Source organism: Grus americana, chromosome 4 (genome assembly GCF_028858705.1).
Source record: "Grus americana isolate bGruAme1 chromosome 4, bGruAme1.mat, whole genome shotgun sequence".
NCBI lineage: Eukaryota > Metazoa > Chordata > Aves > Gruiformes > Gruidae > Grus > Grus americana.
The window spans coordinates 65,098,955-65,119,023 of NC_072855.1; the positions used below are offsets into that span (position 1 = coordinate 65,098,955).

General features: G+C 42.8%; 1 protein-coding gene across 1 annotated transcript in view; it reads left to right on the plus strand.

Moving 5' to 3' along the window:
- Positions 1 to 606: 606 nt before the first annotated feature.
- CDS1 (CDP-diacylglycerol synthase 1) overlaps positions 607 to 20,069 on the plus strand; it is a 40,415-nt gene continuing 20,952 nt past the window's right edge. The window contains exons 1-4 of the mRNA XM_054825393.1: positions 607 to 1,001; positions 9,668 to 9,795; positions 13,430 to 13,526; positions 17,953 to 18,050. Coding sequence (XP_054681368.1) covers positions 876 to 1,001; positions 9,668 to 9,795; positions 13,430 to 13,526; positions 17,953 to 18,050 — 449 coding nt within the window. The 5' untranslated portion in view covers positions 607 to 875. The remainder of the gene's footprint in view (positions 1,002 to 9,667; positions 9,796 to 13,429; positions 13,527 to 17,952; positions 18,051 to 20,069) is intronic.

The window sequence follows — 20,069 nt, forward strand, 5'->3', positions numbered from 1 at the left end:
TGTGTAACATTACTGTCAGGCCGGTGTCACCATGCTTGGCAGGGCACGTGGCATGGTGGGGCAGGAACGGGCCAGGCACCAAACCTGTGTTTTTAAATGGACATACGGGCACAAGTATGCCAGAGGAAAGCAGGGCACTCCACAGACAACCAGCGATGCCCATGTGGACCGCAGCACCGGTCTCCATGGGTGTCCACACAGAGCTGGTACCAAGGCTGCGTGGAGATGCCTGCCTCCGTCTCCCTGGGGCTTTCACCGACGGACTGCAGGCACGCAGCATGCCGGGGCCATTCTGACACCCAGGAGAAAACAACCATGAGATCCACGCCCGTGTTGCGGGGGTTTGCGGGGAGGCACGGGAGAAGGCACGCCAGCGGGTGGCTGCCCGGGCGTGCGCTGCGGTTGTGGGTGCCCACCCACCAGCCATCCGGCCACTGGCCGACGGGAAGCACCGCCGCGGGCGGGGACCGGGCCGGGAGAACCGCCGGCTGGGCCGGGCCGGGCCGGGCCGGTCACTGCCCCCGCCCGCTACCCGCCGTCGGGCACGCCCCGCCCCGCCCCCTGCGCCGGCCGGGGGCGGGGCCAGTGGGGGGGCGGAGCGCCGGGCGCACCTGGGCGACACCGCCCCGCCCTCTCCGCCCCAGCCGCCGCCGCGGGGACGCGGGCGCTTCTCCGCTCCCGGGGCGGTGGGGTCCGGCCGCGCCCCCGAGCCGTGGCGGCGGCGTCCGCAGCGAAAGCGCCCCTCTCCCCGGGGGGGTAGAGCGCCAGGCTCCTCAGAGGAGAAGCAGGAGGCGGAGGCGGCGGCGGCGGCCGGGCTCCGCGGCGCGGCCTCCGCGCCCTCCCCGCCCTCCCCGTCCCGATCGGCCCGGTCCCGCATGCGCCCGCTCGCCGCCGGGTGGGAGTTGGGCTCCCGCGGCGCGATGTCGGCACGGCGGCGGCGGAGGGCGGCCGCCGAGGAGGAGGAGTCGGAGTCGGAGTCGGCGGAGGCGGGTAGCGACAAGGTGAGGGCGCGCGGCCGGGGGCCGTTGGCGGCCGTTGGGGCAGGTGGGCGGGTGAGGGGGGGGCGGGGGCCGGGAAGCGGCGCTGCTTCCCCCCACGGCTCGCCGGGCCCTGGCTGCGACGCGCGTGGGGCGCCACGCTGCGCCCCCTGTCTCGGGAAGAAATCCCCCGCGGCCCCTCCCCGTGCCGTAACGCTGCCGTTCGTTCTCCGTGGCGGGAGCAGGGAGAGGGCGACGTGCCAAGTGGCCTCAGCGCCCGGTGCGCGGGGGTTAGGGGCCCACGCGTGTCCTGCCCCACTGGCATCCCTTTCTCCCCCGGTTTCTCTCCGGGCCCGCAGCCAAAGCTCAACGCCGCTGACCTGTCAGGCTGCGTGTTGTAGTTCAGCCCTTGCCGAAGTAGCTGGGCCAGGCAAAGAGCGCTCTTCGGCATGGTTGGGCCAGTGTGGCAGCGCGGAAGCAAACACGGGATGGTGATCTGCTCCGGTTAAAGGCTGGGTCAGCATTTCCCCAGCAACTGTTTCTGCTTTATGGCCTTTTAAGTGATAGGCATTCACCTCTGGCCCGGAAAGGACTTACAGTATGGTATTTCTGCTAAGGCAAGAGGTTTTCGAAATACTAAGTCTATGCATCAGGTTCATTATAGTGGCAAAACAGCCACAGTGCTGTTCTTTTGTTTGCTGTGGAGTTAAGGCTTATCTCTGTAAAGGCTAAGCACGTCACGGTTGTTAATTGTCTGAATAAAATGAAAGAGATGTTCTCATTTGGGTAACTGGAATTTTAAAAAAAAAAAGCTTTCTGATTGCTAAATGGAGTTTGCAATACGTGGTGGAGGGCTTCCAAATCAGCGACTATGGAAACCTGCATGGATGTTGAAGTTGCAGGGTGTGCAGTCTGCCTTAGGTGTTGTGGCAAGGAATTGGAAAGTGAAACTCAATAGTCAGTTTTTATTCTGTGCTTTGGTTGTGTGAACTTAAAGCCAATGAACCTGAAAATGTGCGGTACTCTGCTGCATTGAGGGCTGTGATCAATTAAGGTAACGTTTAGACTATAGCTGTGCAGAGAGTATTTCTCTGTAGATGAGAATTAACTTTTAGGTGTGATTTATTGTAGCAGTGTGCTCAGAAAGCTGTTTTTCTGTGGAGTTGTTCAGGTTTGCTTTATTTTGTAGGCTAAGTTCATTTCTGAGGGGTGCAGTGAGCTGCCTTCAAGGAATTCTTCCCGTTCAGAGCCTCTGCTCTCTGGACCTCAAAAGGATGCACCTAAAACTTGCTGATATTATTCTTGGTTTACTTGCAGGATTTCCAGAGATGAAAATGCTATTCTTGCCTACTGCGCTTTTACTTTAGCTGCTGGACAGTTTAGTGTTTCATCCAGTTTCAGATGATGTTGAACAGAAAGGACTCTGCTGCTGTGTATGCAGCTAGGATGTTGGTTACAGGAGGTGAATTTCAATATGCATACATTTGTGATGACTGCTTAACTGTTAGATAATGGAAAGCCCTTTCCACACTGCACAGAAGACTTTATGATGGATTATTTGAGGGACCCTCCTTGTTCCCGTTAGAGTTGTTCAAACTACCTGCGATGCGCACAGCACCAGTGATTCTTGCCGTGGCTCATGAGTGCCATTAAGGATTGATTTTTACATATTAAGCTGTCTTTAGTGTCATTGGTAACTGTAAAGATAAACCAGCATTTTGTGCTGAGTTTTCTATTGGTGGGTCACAGTTTGGGTCTCTGTTTTGAATATGATCACACAGGTAAAGTCTGCTGTAGGTGGCTTGATGGGAAGCATCTGGTCATCTGGATTCACAGATGCCACATTATACGCTTTCTTAGATAGTTATCTTTCTCCTCTGCCTCTTGCCTGACCTTTACAACAAGGGATAGCTTATTGTCCTTTGGCTGTTCTGAGATGAACTATTTGGCATGGTAATTGTGTGTTTCAACCCACAACTTGTTCTTTTGTTCATAACTAGTCAGGATTGCTAGATGATCTTTAAGGTCCCTTCCAACCTAAACCAAACGATCAGATGGGCATGATGCAGTGGGTTTCCACTGCTTCCTAGTACGCAGCTCAGAAACATCACCCTCATCCTCACTTGTAATGAAGGAGAAAACTTGGTTGTTTCCTTTCATATGGTAACTGCTTTGTGCTGCTTCTGCTCTTGTTGACCCAATTAATTCAGACTTCCAGATACATAAAGATGACATGCTTTAAAGCACCTTGTTTGCCAAAGTAGAGAAGCGCTCTGTGTTTGCTGAAGAACTCCATGAACACTAAATATGTCTGGAGGGTTTTATCTTTTATACTTTTAGTCCCGTTTTCAGTATGTAATCTGACAGTTTTCCTGTTATGCTTACAATGTCCATAGATGCTAATTTTCTACTGAATTTAAGTGAAGCTGGGTTGTTTTTTTCTCATTTGCATGGATTTTTTTTTTCCACTAACTGGAAACAACTGGTAGCCATTTCTATGTCCATATAATTTCAAATAAAAGTTAACTTTCTTGGTTTTGTATGAAGGAATATGGTATGCCCTTTGTGAAGCTTCGTCCTGAAGTTCCCAAGCTCTGCAAGTCTTGGTGTCTTCACTTGCTCGCTAGCTTGTTGAGCTGATGACTTTTTACAGCGTGAAGATGCCTTTGCCCTGTAGGGGGTTGCAATTTCACAAGTTTATTGTTTCTTTATGTTGTCCTGTGGCATGCAGGAGTGATTTTTCAGTTGTCCCTTTCTTATTTGCTGCTGCTTGCCCTGGACACTCTTTTCCTAACAACATCTTGTCAAAGTGCCTTCAAAAATATTCTGTGGCCCTTGGGAGCAAGAGGAACAATTTGACATTCAAATGCTTAATACGTATGTCAGTTAAAGTTTTACAGATTGATTTGTGTGTGTTCATGCTTCTTTAAAAATTCCAGTTGTTTGCATTCTTTACTAAGAAGCAAGTGACAACGCTTTCAAATGCTTAAAAAAAATTAGTGTATCCTGGAAGTAATCACAATTATTCCTCTTTGTACTGTGCAGAATTGTTGGAGTAGGACAGGGAGGGGGTAATGGAATCATGTTGCATTGCTGGTCGTGGGAACAAGTACTTGTTTGCCTAGGGTCACTGTTAATTATTTGTAACTAAAACAAGCCCGGAATCACTGACCACTGTTTTTCCTACGGTATTGAAAAAGCTGTTTCTGTTCCATGAGAAAGCCCTTCTAGTGAATCAATTGCTAGATAAGTTGCTCAGATCTGTGAAGCTGGGTTTGATGCCCAAACCCTCCCAAACGTGCTTGGAGATAAATGAAATTCCTGATGGCAGTATGGGTTATGGTTGAACAATGGAGTCTGTCATGGATCACTTAGTTACTGCACTTGACTTACGTCTTTTGAAATATTCAGAAAATGGATCTGTTTAATTTTCACAGAGAAGTCTGACCTCTATGCTGTCTGCTACAAGTGTGGTAATAATAATAAGGGCCGACTATTGCCAAACCTTTCTTTTCTTGGAAGTGGTAGTGAGTTAGTACTAATGCAGATAGTAAAGGATCTGTAGGCTTCAGTCTTCGATTCAGTGTGTGCAGTTCTCTTGCTTGTGTTTCTGCATATGTCAGGCTTTAACAGTTTGGAAAAAAAAGTTTCATTATTCAGGATCTTCTGACGCTTTGATATCTTGATGTCAGAGGAAGGTATCAAGGTACATCTAATTAAATATGCTTGTTGTGGTTTAACCTGGCAGGCAGACACACAGTCTTTCGCTCACTCCTCCACACCAGTGGGATGGGGGAAGAGAATCGGGGGAAAAAAAGGTAAAACTCATGGGTTGAGATAAAGACAGTTTAATATGACAGAAAAGGAAGATAATAATAGAATATGCAAACAAGTGATGCACAGCACAATTGCTCACCACCCGCAGACCACTGATTCCCAGCTAGTTCCTGAGCTGCGGACTAAATCCCCAGCTAGCTCCCCTAGTTATATGCTGAGCATGACGTCATATGGTATGGAATATCCCTTTGGCCAGTTTGTCCTGGCTGTGTCCCCTCCTGGCTTCTTGTGCACCCTTAGCCTCCTTACTGGTGCAGCAGTATGAGAAACTGGAAAGTCCTTGACTTAGTGTAAACATGGCCTAGCAATGACCAAAACATCAATGTGTTATCAGCATTATTCTCATCCTAAATCTAAACCACAGCACTATACCAGCTACAAGGAAGAAAATTAACTCAATCCCACCTGAAACCAGGACAATGCTGCAATGTGGTCTAACTGAAGTATGGACTTCATTGTAAAACTTGTGAGAGAGATTACAGAAAGATCAGGAAGAGAAAACTTACTTAAAGTAACACTTACACAGATAAAATGACATAATTAAATTCTTTTGCTTGCTAACTTTTTTCACATAAGCAGTCTTCATTTTCTTAGTTGCTCTTCATGTAGATGCTGCGTTCTCCAAGAAAAACTTGGGAGTTCCTTATTGTGTCCTGGAAAAAATGCAGTACAAGCAAAACATTGCAAGTGCCTTTGTAACTAGAATAATTCTTGTGTGTGGTTCACTCGGCACGTGTTAATTGTAGTGGAGGTTGCGTGGTACAAAACAGCAATTCAGATGCATATGCCCTTTTAGATGATGAAAGGTTGACATGTTCGGGTTTTTTTCTGCATGACACATGGCTGTATTCTGGTAGCTGTTGCGAAGTAGCCAGAAATCCACATAGAAGCTTAATTTGTGGCAAGATGTCACATGTTTTGAACTCCTGTTAGGGAGATTCAGGCTCTTGACTGTTTGAGTTCCTCCTTTGCATGGCCAAGTATTTGTGGTCTTGTACGGGAGATTTAGCTTAAGGATGAAAGTCTTGTTTTTATAACACCAAAATTAAAACAAAACAAAACCCTACAACTAAGCAAACCTTTGTCTCGGGGTACTTTGGAAGTGACAAAAACCAATGAGCATCATAGTGTGTCAGATAGGCATATTTATCATGCACTGAGCTGTTTGTAGTGTGTGAAAAACTGTCATGTTTGCCTTCTTCCCTGTACTTGTTAAGCCTGCATCATCTCAGCCTTGTTGGACTTGCATTTTATGAGCTGATCAGATAGGTTCTCTTGAAGGAACGTGTGTGTTCAAATGAAGAGAAGCAAGGCAACAACATCATTGCAACGTCTATCTGTTGCAGACACTTGGGATGTGAATCAAGGAGATGGGAGTGGCACATTTTCTGCATGTAAAAGACTCTGTCACCTGCAGTTTGAGAACTCTGGGGAAAAAAAAATGAAAACACCTCAGATAAAACATACAATTTGGAATTGGGGATGAAAGGTGTCTTAGTCACTTGGGACAGTACAACTTCTGTTGTTTTCAATTAAGCTTTGAAAACCTTGTAAATACCTGCTCATGGTATGAAACCCATGGCATTTCAATTATTATCCCTCGTGGGTCCTTGTTGTTACTGTGTGTTCAGCTTGGTCAAATCCCAGACCTGAAGAACAGGAGAAGGAAGGGCTGCTTGATTTTATACTGAACTCCAAAACTGCTTCTACAAGGTCAAGCTGAAGTAGCAAGACTCTTGATTTTTTTTTTTTTGGTGGGCTTTGATAGTGATTAACTTAATGTTTCCTTCCATAATGATTGTTGTTATTCATGGCTATAAACTGGAATGTTTATAATCAATCATGTAAAATAATTAAGAAAACAATTAGCAAGAAAGACTTGTCCCCCAGTGATGGGGTTCTCTAAGCACTTCATGATGCACAAGACAATTAACTAGCTTTTAGTGAACAATTTCCTCTTTGGCTTCTGACTTTGCAAATTAAATGCCTTATTCAGGAAATGGTTGTGGCCATTATAGCAATTAACTGGAAAATAAAGTATTCAAGGTCATTTCTGAGGTATGTCACGAAGGGAAGTTGAAGATAGTTGGGGGTTTGTCTCGCACTGGTTATTGTAGCAATGTAAACCTAAAAAATGACCAACTGCACCAGGTTCTCTGCAACTTGGAGGTTGCACCAGCCAAGCTCCCAGTAATGGCAGTATGAACCACGAGCTACAGAAAAATGCATCAGATAAACAGATTCCTTCTTCAAGGTGTTCAGATACTCTGAAAAATGCCATGCACGTGTGAATTCAGATGTTAGAAATAGCAAATCTAAAACATTGCTTCTAACAAGGTGCATAAGTGACAGTTGTGTGTTAAATATCAGAGGGATAAAACTAAATATGAATTTTTAATTGTATTTTTTTAATGTTTAAACACCAGTTGAGTATGGAAACATTTTATGCAGTGCCACAAGCCCAAAAATGGAACAAAAAAGTTTAGGAGTATTCTTAGTTGTGAGTACTTAAAAGAGAGAACATCTCTGCCATGTGCAAGCAGGGATTAATATTAAAGACACTAAGTCGTGGTCTTAGGACCAGGATTACTGCCCGTCATCTGCACAGTGAGTAGTGTCTTCTAGAACTGTACAGATAGCTTGCTGCACTCCAGTGCAGGTCACAGTAGTTGGAACATGGCTTTCGGAAAGTCCTGTGATCCCTCCAGTCACATCTATAGTTATTTTCCTAAGCTGCGGTACACCACTATGAGAAACATCTCTGAATAACAAGGTTGCAATCACAGTAATTTTTTTTATTTATTTGTGTGCTTTTCAGGTGTTCTACAGACTTTCTGAAGTCTGGACCACGGTTACAGTATTTTCTCTTTTTACTTGTATTTATTAGACAGACATTATCTGGAATTATTATTCAACTGTGGGGTTCCAAGGAATAGGAAAAGCATTGATCATGTTTTTCAAAGAAGTAAATGATGTGAAATCCATTCAAGAATTTAATCTTGGACCTATGTGTGGTACATAAAGTGAATGAGAAAAACACAGGTCTAATACGTTAAAAAAGAGAATTGCTCTTCCGCTGTTACCTGTTTCCCTTGTGCATGTGTATAGTGCCACCTCACGGTCTCGATTTCTAAAAAGATAAAAACAAATTAAAAGTGAAAAGGACGGTGTTTTCCTTCGGACCAGCGTCCCTGCAGAGAGCGCCGTGGACGGTGACCGGGGCCTGGGTAGGGTCGGAGGTGAGAGCCCGCTGCAGCACCCTGGTCAGCTCCCCGCCGCCCGGGGGCCGGGGCCGGACCCCAGCCCCTCCCACAGCCGCTGCTGCGCAGCTTCTGGGGATAGGCTTAGTCCTTGGCTTTGAAAAGCCTTATCTTTTCCACCTGTGTTGTTTACAGAGGTCAGTCACTGAGGCAATGGTTACACTGAAGTGTAAATACCTGGGAAAGGCCAAGGGATTGAGAGGAAAAGGCGAGAGTCTATAAGCAGGGTAACCATGCAGTGGCTGGGATTGAAGGCTACCTTAATTCTGTGGTGTCTTATGGAGGGGGTGAGAAGGAGGATATATCTTTGCTGTCTTCCAAACTGCTAAAAATACTCAGAACAAGGGAAGATAATAATGTTATTAAGGAAAAGTAAGAAAGAAAAGCAGTCATGCTCATGGAAATAGATTAAGGAGGAAGAACAGAGTTCAGCAATGAGAAAGTGGGAGGGAGAGAGAGACTCTGAGAAATAGCAGTATAGCGGTGGTGAAAAAAAGTTTCAAGCACAGTTACTTCACAGTTCCCAGAGCTGTTAAGATCTGATGAACCTGAGGCGGCAGGGCAAGCTGGAAGCTGTTTGGGATTGTAAGGAGGTGAGGCAAGTCAGGAAGTTCAGATCTCAAGAGCGCCAGACACTGAGCTAGAGACAGCCTTCTGCCTTACTGCTGTGCCAGACCTGAGTGCAGCCTTCTGACTCTCCAGAGTTGTGGTGTTTGTAACATTAGAACGAGTGAAGTAATTCATCAGCACCTTTAGTGTTGGCTTTAACTGAGGGGAAGAATAGTCTTGGCGGTCTACTTTGGCCGTTGGAGACAATTTGTACATTGTCACCAAAATATGTACTGCCTATTTTGCATTTGGGTTAGACGCACAGTCTGTCTAGATGACGTCTTCCTGAGTGATTGTTAGTGAATACTGAAGAAACAGCTGCAGCGTTGGAGTCATACAATAAATTATTCTGAGTAATAACGTGTCCATAGGACACTTGGTCACTTCACAGTTTGTTTTTGGATCATTCTTTTCAAGTTGGAGGGTTGGAGTCCTACTGTATGTATGTATGAGACTGTGCCAGCAACCTCTTTTCATTGTACAAAGGGACTGTTCTTTTTTCATTTGTTCCATTTCCTTTTTTTTTTTTCTTAATGTGACATTAAACCACCAGAAGACCCTTCTCCTCATTCCATAAAAGGTTAGAGATGTAGGTAAGGGAATGTGTTAGGGGGTTGGGGATTTCTGTTAAAGTCCTGTGTTCTATGTCAGCTGTAGTATTTCTGGAAACATATATCCTCATGCTTATGTATGTGGGTTGAAAAAGTGCCTAGAATGTGAAGTTTCTTGAGCACAGCAGGTAATGTCACAACACCTGAGTACTGGCTTTCCTATAAACTTTTATCGGGATACATTTGTCTCCTACAACATCTACAGTTTCACTAGTACCTTTTTAGAAGGTAATGTAGACATAATTGGTTCCTAAAGTAATGTTTATGACTCTGAATACTGTTTTCTGACATAATAACTAATAATCTTGCATGTTGTGTTGATTTTCTTTCTCTTTCTCTCCCTCCTTTTTTTTTTTTTTTTTTTTTGTCATAGGAAGTGGATTTGGAAGAAAGACTTGGCGAGTTGGATCTTAGAAGTGATTCAGATGTTCCTGATATTCCTCCACCAACAGATAGCACTCCAGAAATCCTCAAAAGGGCTTTGTCAGGCTTGTCTGCCAGGTATAGTAAAACAAACAGGTCTCAAATTTAATAGTTGCTGGCTAAAATTCTGACAAATTATGTTGCAGTTTTAATTCTTACAGATTGTACTGCAGTTTTAAATTCCATATGATACACATGAAAATTCAAGAATAATTTTTTACTGGATATCATTGATTTATTTATGCTTTGATAGTCCCTTCAGTATATTTTTTGCATATACTTGAAGATTGCCCATTGAATGTGTTTCTAAGTAAACTGCTGTAATGTTTGCTACAGTTTACGTAAACATTTGCCATTGCTCAGTCCGAGCATTGCAGTAAAATGCTCTAAAGAATAGTCATTGGGTTTGGTATCCAGAATAACTGTTTCTGGGGGTTATAGTAAACTGATTTCTTACATCCAAGGTTAAGGAGGGGTAGTATTTGTGTGTAAATGAAAAGGGAAGAAGTGTAAATTCTCTGGGTGAGCTTTGCTAGCTTTTTGTGACAGCATTTCCACTTCTAAATATTTTTTCTTTACAGTTAAATACAACATAGCTTTTCTTTTCATACCTTTTAAAGCAGTGTTTAATTTTTTTTTTCCTGCTGTCTCTTTTTCAAACCTAAGTTTCTGTCTCCAACCCCTGTTCACAGCGGCTTAAGGGTTAGCAAATGGAGGGGGAGCGTATGTGGATAGATAGATGATCGCGGGGACCTGCGTATTCATGGAGGCCAACAAATAAAGTTCCTAGTATAATTTTTTATATAGTCCCTTTACAATACTTGATCAGTTAAACCCTTTTGAAGGTGGCAATTCACATTACATTTTTTCACTAACACACTGAAAGAGCATTTAGGTGTGTGATAGATCAGATACCAAAAACTACCTAGTAAAATGAATGTGTGTATCATATATACCTTATGCTCAGCATAACAAACCAGGCAATATACACTGTATATTTTAGATGCAACTTAGGTCTTGCAAGAGTGAGAAGGACATCCAATCCAGACTGACATTAAAAACTTCCAAGTGCTTGTAAAAAACCTGATCTCCAGTAGGTATCTCCAATAGCAGTGTGAAACTACAGTTTGTTGACTTGCTCCTTTTCTAATCTGTTGTCTGTTTCTGTTGTGATGTCTGGGAGCTATAAACAAACGTGTTGTTCTCAGGTTTCAAAAAGCATGTTTCTAAACTGCAGCAACTGCGAGCAGAATGTGATATTCTTTACTGCCATCACACTGCAAGGAGCGTCTAGTTCAGAGTTCTTTTACCATGTTAAATGTTGTGGAAGTCTTAGGTCTCCAAATCATACTTGTTCCAAAGGGCACTTGCATCGTGATACCTCAAAACCTGGAACTAAGAGGCACAGGCGAAACCTTTCCTGTTTCACATGCTTGAAATTGTTTATTGGAGTGTTTGCACAAAGGTGCTTTGAGTGCAAAATTAAATTCTTGGTGCTTTACCAATGCTAGATTCAAAATTACCTGCTAGTTTAGTAACTAGCAATCCCACCAGAGCTGTTGTCATAATAAGTAACATGAAAGAGTTGCATTGTAACTCTCAGAAATATTTTTTCTCTTTGTATTTAGCCTTTAGAGGATATAGTATCTGTAACTTTCCAGTGGAGAGTTAGGATACAACAAACTTGTCAGGTTGCTTCCTGGATTCTGGAGCTTGTCTTACTGAAGCTGTCTTTCCAGTGCTGCGCTTGTCAACACCCTCAAGATGCGATGTGATATTTTAACATTATCCCTAAGGGAAGTTGAATTGTTCTACGAGAGTCGTGCTGGCTATAGATATGTCACTAGGAGCAAGCTGCTACTCTATAGCCCACGCCATAGAGGAACATAAAGCATCTGTTGCGATAAAGCCTGTTGTGCCTTTGTTCTGATACTTAAGGCAAATCCAATTAGTGCCTTTAGCTGCCATTACCCTGCCAATGAATAACATCCTTGAAAATCAAATTAATATAGTTAAAGTTTACATTAAAACTAGAGTATGATGCAAAACTAACAGTGTCTCTTGAATCAGGTGTATCTCCTGATGCAGCTGTGAAACACAACACTGATAAAAAGCAAAACATTAGACAGAATTTCTTTAAGCTATAGTAGGTTTTTTTGTGTTTAGCAGTAACTTGTGATTAGTTGGTTCAGTGTATTTTTAGAGGCAAAATTCCTGAGGGGAAAAACACAGGAAAAAAGAGGAGAAAAACTTACTGAAAAGTAATATGAACAATAAAACATAGACCATTGACAACAAGAAAAATTTTGATGGCAGTAGAGCATGTGATGAGGTTTTTAAAATTATTTTTTAAAATTAACTGGATTCTTGGTTTTTCCTGATACTGGCCTTTGGGCGCAGGGAAGTTGGGAGTAGGGGCTGTGCAGGAAATAACATTTTGGTTGTTCTAGAAATTACAAAAAAACCAAAAACAAACCAGCAAAGACTTCCCAGTTGTTTGTTTGGGTTTTTTTTAAAAAAAACTCTTTTCAAAGAAGACATTCTGCACCTCGAGTACTGTGTTCAGTTTTGGGCCCCTCACTACAGGAAACACATTGAGGTGCTGGAGCATGTCCAAAGAATAGCAACAAAGCTGGTGAAGGGTCTAGAGCACAAGTCCTGTGAGGAGCGGCTGAGGGAACTGGGGTTGTTTAGCCTGGAGAAAAGGAGCCTGAGGGGAGACCTTATCACTCTCTACAACTACCTGAAAGGAGGTCGTAGCCAGGTGGGTGTCCATCTCTTTTCCCAAGTAAGGAGCGATAGGGTGAGAAGAAACATCCTCAAGTTATGCCACGGGAGGTTTGTATTGGATATTAGGAAAAATTTCTTCACTGGAAGGGTTATTAAGCATTGGAACAGGCTGCCCAGGGAAGTTGTTGAGGCACAATCCCTGGAGGTGTTTAAAAGACATGTAGATGTGGCACCTGGGGACATGGTTTAGTGGTTGGTCTTGGCAGTGCTATGTTAACAGTTGGACTCGATGATCTTAAAGATCTTTTCCAAACTAAATGATTCTATGATTTCATGGTAACAGGAATTTCTATTCTGCTTTCCTTAGTTAGCCACAAGCAGCTGCAAAGGTCTGCAAAGGTCTACAAAGGTGAAAGAGTACAGGTAGTTGAACCCATCACCCTTCATTGTCACATGTTTTTCTGTCCTTGTTCCAGTGTTCACAAAAGCATAGGATTGTTTTCAATAGATAACCATCTACCTGGCAAAATAGCTACTTTGCCGCTATGGAAAGTTTTTGGGGTTTTTTTTGCCTGTTACTCATCAAAGATTCATATGCTTTTTACCTGGCAGCCTTCTTTTCATATGTAAGGCATTACATGACTGGGCCCACATCAGTCTTGGTGATTATGTGATGCTTTTTGAGGGTCCTGATGTATTTTCACAGCAGCTTCAATGTGGAGTTGATACATTTAATTGCAAATGATGTTTGGGGAGAGGGGAGAATGGGGGAAGAAGAAAGGTGGCTAGCTTTTATTTCTTGTACTGTGTATCCTGTTTAGTTGGACAGTTGGTTGATTCTCTGATTCTTGCTATGTGCTTTATTAAGCACAAAAATTTCTGGAACTCCCACTGTTTCTAATACACTTTAGTTAGCAAAGGAAGGGACATTTATTTTCATTTATAACTGCTTGCTTTTTATTATTCTTTTCTTTTTTAATAGATGGAAAAATTGGTGGATTCGTGGAATTCTCACTCTAGCTATGATTTCTGTGTTTTTTCTGATCATATACATGGGATCATTTATGCTGATGCTTTTGGTAAGTTTGTTTAAATACATTCTGCCATGCAAGTGTTACTTGATCTCTTTGTTCATCATGCCTAAGACAACCAGAAGCAAAATGCACAAGCGGTTCAGAGCAATTTGTCTCTTATTTGTGCAAATGTAAATACTTTTGAAAAACACTGGACAGAGTCAAAACTGGGCCTTGTGGATTAAGGACTACTTATATACTGTAGTTTGGGGTTTTTTAAAGTAGGAATTAAAGTAACTCTGAGAAGTTGAATGATTGTTGCCTTAAAGTTTTTAGTAAACTATTGTCATCCATTTCCTTGTCCAGTTCCCATCACCTAGTGTTACATTCTTTGAGGTTTGTTTTATTAAAAAAAAAATAAAAAATGAAGACACAAGAGTTTCATTTTTACAGCTGAGAAATGCAGGCAGCTCTGGTCTGTAGTCTGTGACTAGCACTGAAAGGCTTTCCTCAGGCATGTTCCATTAATTCCCTACTTCTCTAGAGGCCTGCCTTGTGGCCTTGGGTTTATCTGTAGAATGGAGCTAGATCCCTTTTCAAGGTACAGAGATAAAGTGCATTTTTAAGTCACAAAGTGAAATAATAATATTCCTACACCCTGCATACCCAGTCAACCTTTACTGCTTCTTTCTATCTTTTTTTTATTGCTGGTATTATTGAATAATGGTTTAACCATCTTTCCCAGTCATGGCAAGTAACAGGCAGGGATGTGGCTTCCAAAATACTGAAATTAGTACTTGTGGGTAACTGCTTTGATTTTTGACTCTAAGTTTGTTTAACTGTCAAAATGTTCTTTTACTTTTTTCATGGCCTCCTGTGAAACGTCTTTTGGAGTGTATTCATAGAATCATTTAGTTTGGAAAAGACCCTTAAGATCATCAAGTCCAACTGTTAACATAGCACTGCCAAGACCAACCACTAAACCATGTCCCCAAGCGCCACATCTACATGTCTTTTAAACACCTCCAGGGATGGTGACCCAACCACTTACCTGGGCAGCCTGTTCCAATGCTTGGAAATTCTTTCAGTGAAGAAATTTTTCCTATTATCCAATACAAACCTCCCGTGGCATAACTTGAGGATGTTTCTTCTCACCCTATCGCTCCTTACTTGGGAAAAGAGACGGACACCCACCTGGCTACGACCTCCTTTCAGGTAGTTGTAGAGAGTGATAAGGTCTCCCCTCAGCCTCCTTTTCTCCAGGCTAAACAACCCCAGTTCCCTCAGCCGCTCCTCATAGGACTTGTGCTCTAGACCCTTCACCAGCTTTGTTGCCCTTCTTTGGGCACGCTCCAGCACCTCAATGTGTTTCCTGTAGTGAGGGGCCCAAAACTGAACACAGAACTCGAGGTGCAGCTTCACCAGTGCTGAGTACAGGGAGATGATCACTTCCCTAATCCTGCTGGCCATGCTATTTCTGAGACAAGCCAGAATGCTGGTGACCTTCTTTGCCACCTGGGCACACTGTTGGCTCATATTCAGCCAGCTATTGACCAACACTCCCAGGTCCTTTTCCGCCAGGCAGCTTTCCATCCTCTCTTCCCCAAGCCTGAGGCATTGCATAGGGTTGTTGTGACCCAAGTGCAGGACTCGGCACTGAGCCTTGTTGAACCTCATACAGTTGGCCTCAGCCCAAGGATCCAGCCTGTCCAGATCCCTCTGCAGAGCCTTCCTACCCTCAGGCAGATCAACTTGGTGTCGTCTGCAAATTTAACTGAGGGTTCACTTGATCCCCTCATCCAGATCACTGATAAAGATATTAATCAGAACTGGCCCCAGTACTGAGCCCTGGGGAGCACACCTTGTGACCAGTCACCAACTGGATTTAACTCCATTCACCACAACTCTTTGGGCCCGGCCATCCAGCCAGTTTTTAACCCAGTGAAGAGTATGCCCCTCCAAGCCATGAGCAGCCAGTTTCTCCAGGAAAATGCTGTCGGAAACGATGTCAAAGGCTTTACTAAATGTCCAGGTAGACGACATCCACAGCCTTTCCCTTGCCCACTAAGCGGGTCACCTTGTCATAGAAGGAGATCAGGTTAGTCAAGCAGGACCAGCCTTTCATGAACCCATGCTGACTGGGTCTGATCACCTGGTTGTCCTGCACATGCTGCGTGATGTCACTCAAGATGATCTGCTCCATAACCTTTCCTGGCACCAAGGTCAGGCTGTAGTTCCCTGGATCCACCTTTTTGTGGGTGGGCATCACATTTGCTAACCTCCAGTCAACTGGGACCTCCCTGGTTAGCCAGGGCTGCTGATAAATGATGGGAAGTGGCTTGGTGAGCACTTCTGCCAGCTCCTTCAGCACCCTTGGGTGGATCCCACCCAGCTTCATACACTTGTGTGTGTCTAAGTGGTGTAGCAGGTTGCTAACCATTTCCCCTCAGATTATGGGGCCTTCACTCTGCTCCCTGTCTCCATCTTCCAGCTGAGAGGATTGTGTACCCAGAAAACAACTGGTCTTACTGCTAAAGACTGAGGCAAAGGCGGCAGCCTTTTCCTCATCCTTTGTCACTATGTTTCCTACTGCATCCAATAAAAGATGGAGATTCTCCTTAGCCCTCCTTTTGTTGCTAATGTATTTATAGAAACATTTATTATGGTCTTTTATGGCAGTAGCCAGATTAAGTTCTAGTTGATCTTTGGCCCTTCTAACTTCCTCCCTGCATAACCTCTCAGCATCCTTGTAGTCCTCCTGAGTTTCCTGCCCCTTCTTCCAATGGTCATAAACTCTCCTCTTTTTTCCTGTATTGTCTTGAGAGACTGGAATGCTGTTTCACCAGTGTTATGGTCTTCATTACAGTCTCTACATCTGAATTATTATGGTTTATATTTCCTGTTTTTATGTAAATGACATAACAAACTAGTAATTCATTATTTCCTTGGTTGAGGATTTTCTTTTTTCTTTGTGAAGAAACAACAAAAAAAGCCCCTTTGAAGTGCAGGTCATTTTAGAGATTTTTTTTTTTTCAATCCTTCCTTTAGTAGTCTGTTACATTTGAGAATGAAGAAAAAGGAACTAATCAATTTGCAGTGTGATTTGGTATACTCTGAGATTGCAATCATAGGCAAAGCTATCAAAAAATAACTAAAGTTAGTATAGAATTAGAGTAGAGGTCTTCCTCTGTTGTACCATAAAGCAAAAACTCTGTCTTCTAGTATAATGAACTCTTCATAAAGTTGACATCTGAGAATACATAAAAAGAAAAATGGAGGGGAAAAACAGTTTTGTTCATGAATTACTTCAGTTCACTGGAATCAAATAACTTACACTTAAACAAGAGTTGTGCTAAAACCAAATCTTAATGCTGAGACTGAAAATGCCCAGAGACTTGTAGGAAGGGTAATTCAGTGAAGTTTGGAGTCCTGAGACTGCTCTAAAAAGTTGGGAGGCATGTTTTACGTTTGCCTGCTACTAAGGTAACGGGCACAAACTTCCATGCCTTTGGACCCCAGTGTCCTTTTCCACTGTAAGGTGCAATCCTTTAACGTTGGTCTTGCATATAGCATTTAAATTTTATAACACAGGCCAAACAAAAGAAAGAGCATGAGATAGGGGAGCTTCAAAATTAACTCACTGGGGTGGTATAAGACTGCTTTAATCTGTGCTTACACGTTGAGCAAGATAAAATTTAGTCATGAATGCAGGTGGTAAGAGAATACTGCAAAACCTAGCATGCTGACATGCGCAATCGGTGTGGGTAGGTTCTTACTCCTGCCTCTGCGCGGGATTACTGATGACCTGTGTTTGGCAATACTTGATATCTGGGCAGGACAATCTGCTTGGTGACTGTGGATTAGACAAAACTGGCAGAGTCCTTTGGAGCCCAAAGACTGACAGGACGTACTGCCAAACTTGCACGGGCAAGTACTGAAATAGTGAGATCAGCAAAACAAAACGAAGGCTGTGGAGGGTGTGACATTCAGACCTGGGTTAGACGAGCTTTGCTTCCAATCATCAATGCTAATTGCCCTTAATGAGACACTTGCAAGTGGAAGACCTGGGTGTCCAAGTTGTGTTGCACAGCTAGTTTTTTCTATTGGGCCTAGAAAATATTTCTTAAACTAAATATAAAGATAAAACTTAGTCAAAAGAAATAGAAGAGCCTGCTTTACAGGAAGTACTTGTGACCTGCTGCTGCCAAACTGTTTTAATGAAGAAAAGTCAGGAGCTTTCCCTTGCGTCACAAACATATTCTTGCAGCTAGCCCATTGTGGTTTTTTTCAGCATGCCTCGTGGTTTTGAGTTTTTTTTGGGGGTCTTAAATGGAGCTTTAGTTTTCCTCAGACTTGCTTTAAAGCTGTCTATTTTCTGTGTGGAATTTGAATTCAGAATAATTTCTCCCCTTAATGCAGGTTGCAGTACTACTTACTGCCTTTAAGAAACAATTGCAGCGTATTTACACAGTTTTTATTTTTCTTATTTTAGGTCTTAAGCATCCAAGTGAAGTGTTACCACGAAATCATTACTATAGGTTACAGAGTCTACCACTCGTATGATTTACCATGGTTTAGATCCCTCAGCTGGTGAGTAGCAAGCAAGAACATCAATAAGTAGTGATGTGAAACTTAAATCTTCATGTTCTTCATATCCTGTCATGGTGGAATGATAGCTTTGTAGGTCATGTGCAGACATAAAACTTGACATCTGTCTCTAATACAGGATTCTGTAGTTGTCTTCCACCTGTGAACTTGGACAAGTCAGTTTTATTACTTCATTTTTTTCTTGTTATAAATATATATACATGTACAAATATATGTATGCATGCATATATGCTTTAAGTCAGAACTGAGCATGTGTAAGCTATCTAAAATGTGCATAGCAAAATAATCACCTGATACGTATTACCTGAACTGATTTTTTTTGGGGGGGGGCTGTTAACCTTGCACAAGAAATAAGTAGAACAGGTACCTTAAAGGCTCCTCTTCACACACACAGAGAATTAAAATAATAACTTACAAGTTTGAAATCTTTTCCAATCATGCACTTAATTGTGGGACTGCATCAATATAGTGTTGAGGGATCTTCTGAAAGTCAAAAGATGAGATTAATTTTTCTGGCAAATCCTGAATACTTGTGGCAATGTCCAGTGTATATAGGGCTGGATAGAACTGGGGAAATCAACTCTTCTGAGTTCTGGGAGGGAAAATAAAGACTTTTGATTAGGATCAGCACTATGGCAAGGTGTTGGGCACATGTAGTCTCTAAGGTGCTTAAGGACATAACTGTTCAGACATGACCTATGTTGTGTTATTTTAATTTTGTGTTGAGTTTGGTTTTTTAAGGATTTGAAATATCTAGGCTATTCCCTGTCTCTTGTCATATTGCTTCTTCACTTCCAGAAGCAACTTCACTGTGTAATGTGATGGATTTCTGCTGTTGGCTCTTCTGTAAATGCTAATGAGTTCCTCTCTGGTCACTCATGGATTATCCAGGGGACTGATCTATTGTCTGCTTTATTCCATGGCTTCTGGATGTACAGCGACAGCAGACTCATACGTGAATGATTGTGCGGTCTTACCAAAATTTTTAGAGGAGATGTGCACTCTACCACTTACTCCACTTTGGCAGTTGACCACTGTCACTTTCATATGTGGAGGTCAAAATGAACTCCTCTGCACTGCCGCACTAGTTAACATCACAGCTCCTTTCAGTCTAACGTCTTGCCACTGAGACTAAATATTAAGACATTTCAATGAGATGAGAGAATTCTGTTAGTATGCTGAACATCAACTATTTGGCTTATTTAGAGATGTGAAGCCTTGCAAAGCGAGCGTTAATATCTGTTGAGGGGAAGAGAATGAGTACAGATCGCTCTGAGACTATCTGGAGATCCAGCCTTGAATCACAATTTTTTTTTATCTTCTGTGGCTGACTTTGGTAATAAGCCGAAGAGTATGTTGCCTAGAGATAGTGGTTTTGGATTTGCTATTTATTGTTTTTCATTGAGTGCTGCCTTGGCATTTGAGGATCCCATTGTGACTTAACTCTAGAAAGCTGAGTAACTGAATTTATATGAAAACCTGTGACAGAATTACTTATGTACTGACTCTTGACTGAAAGGAATTTATTTGAAGATCCTTCAAAAAGAGACGGCTGAAGGTGATATTTCACCTCAGTTCAACCTCAGGTGTGGACATACTCCCACAGAATTGTTTTGAAAAAGTTGTAGTAATAGCTGCATTTACTAGTTAGCTGATGCATTAAACCCTGTAAGATTATTGCTCAGTCAAGAAAGTTAAAAAGCAAAGTGTGTGGTGGAGTGGAGAGGAGATGCAGTAGTAACTCTTTCAGATGAGAATCTTCAGGCCGGATGGCAAAAGTATAGTTACGTTCAGATCCTCAAGCCCCATGTCAGATTCGCGGTCCTGTAACCTCAAAGGATTTGTCATGCAGATACCTTTTTTCCTGTTTGTAAGGCAAAAATCACAAACTACCCTTATTAGGATACAGGAAAAGAAGATGCAGAATTGTTTGTGTCGATACAGATGATAGCAGACATTTGTTCTGTACTTTTAGAATATCTGTGTTGGGTTTGCGTGGCA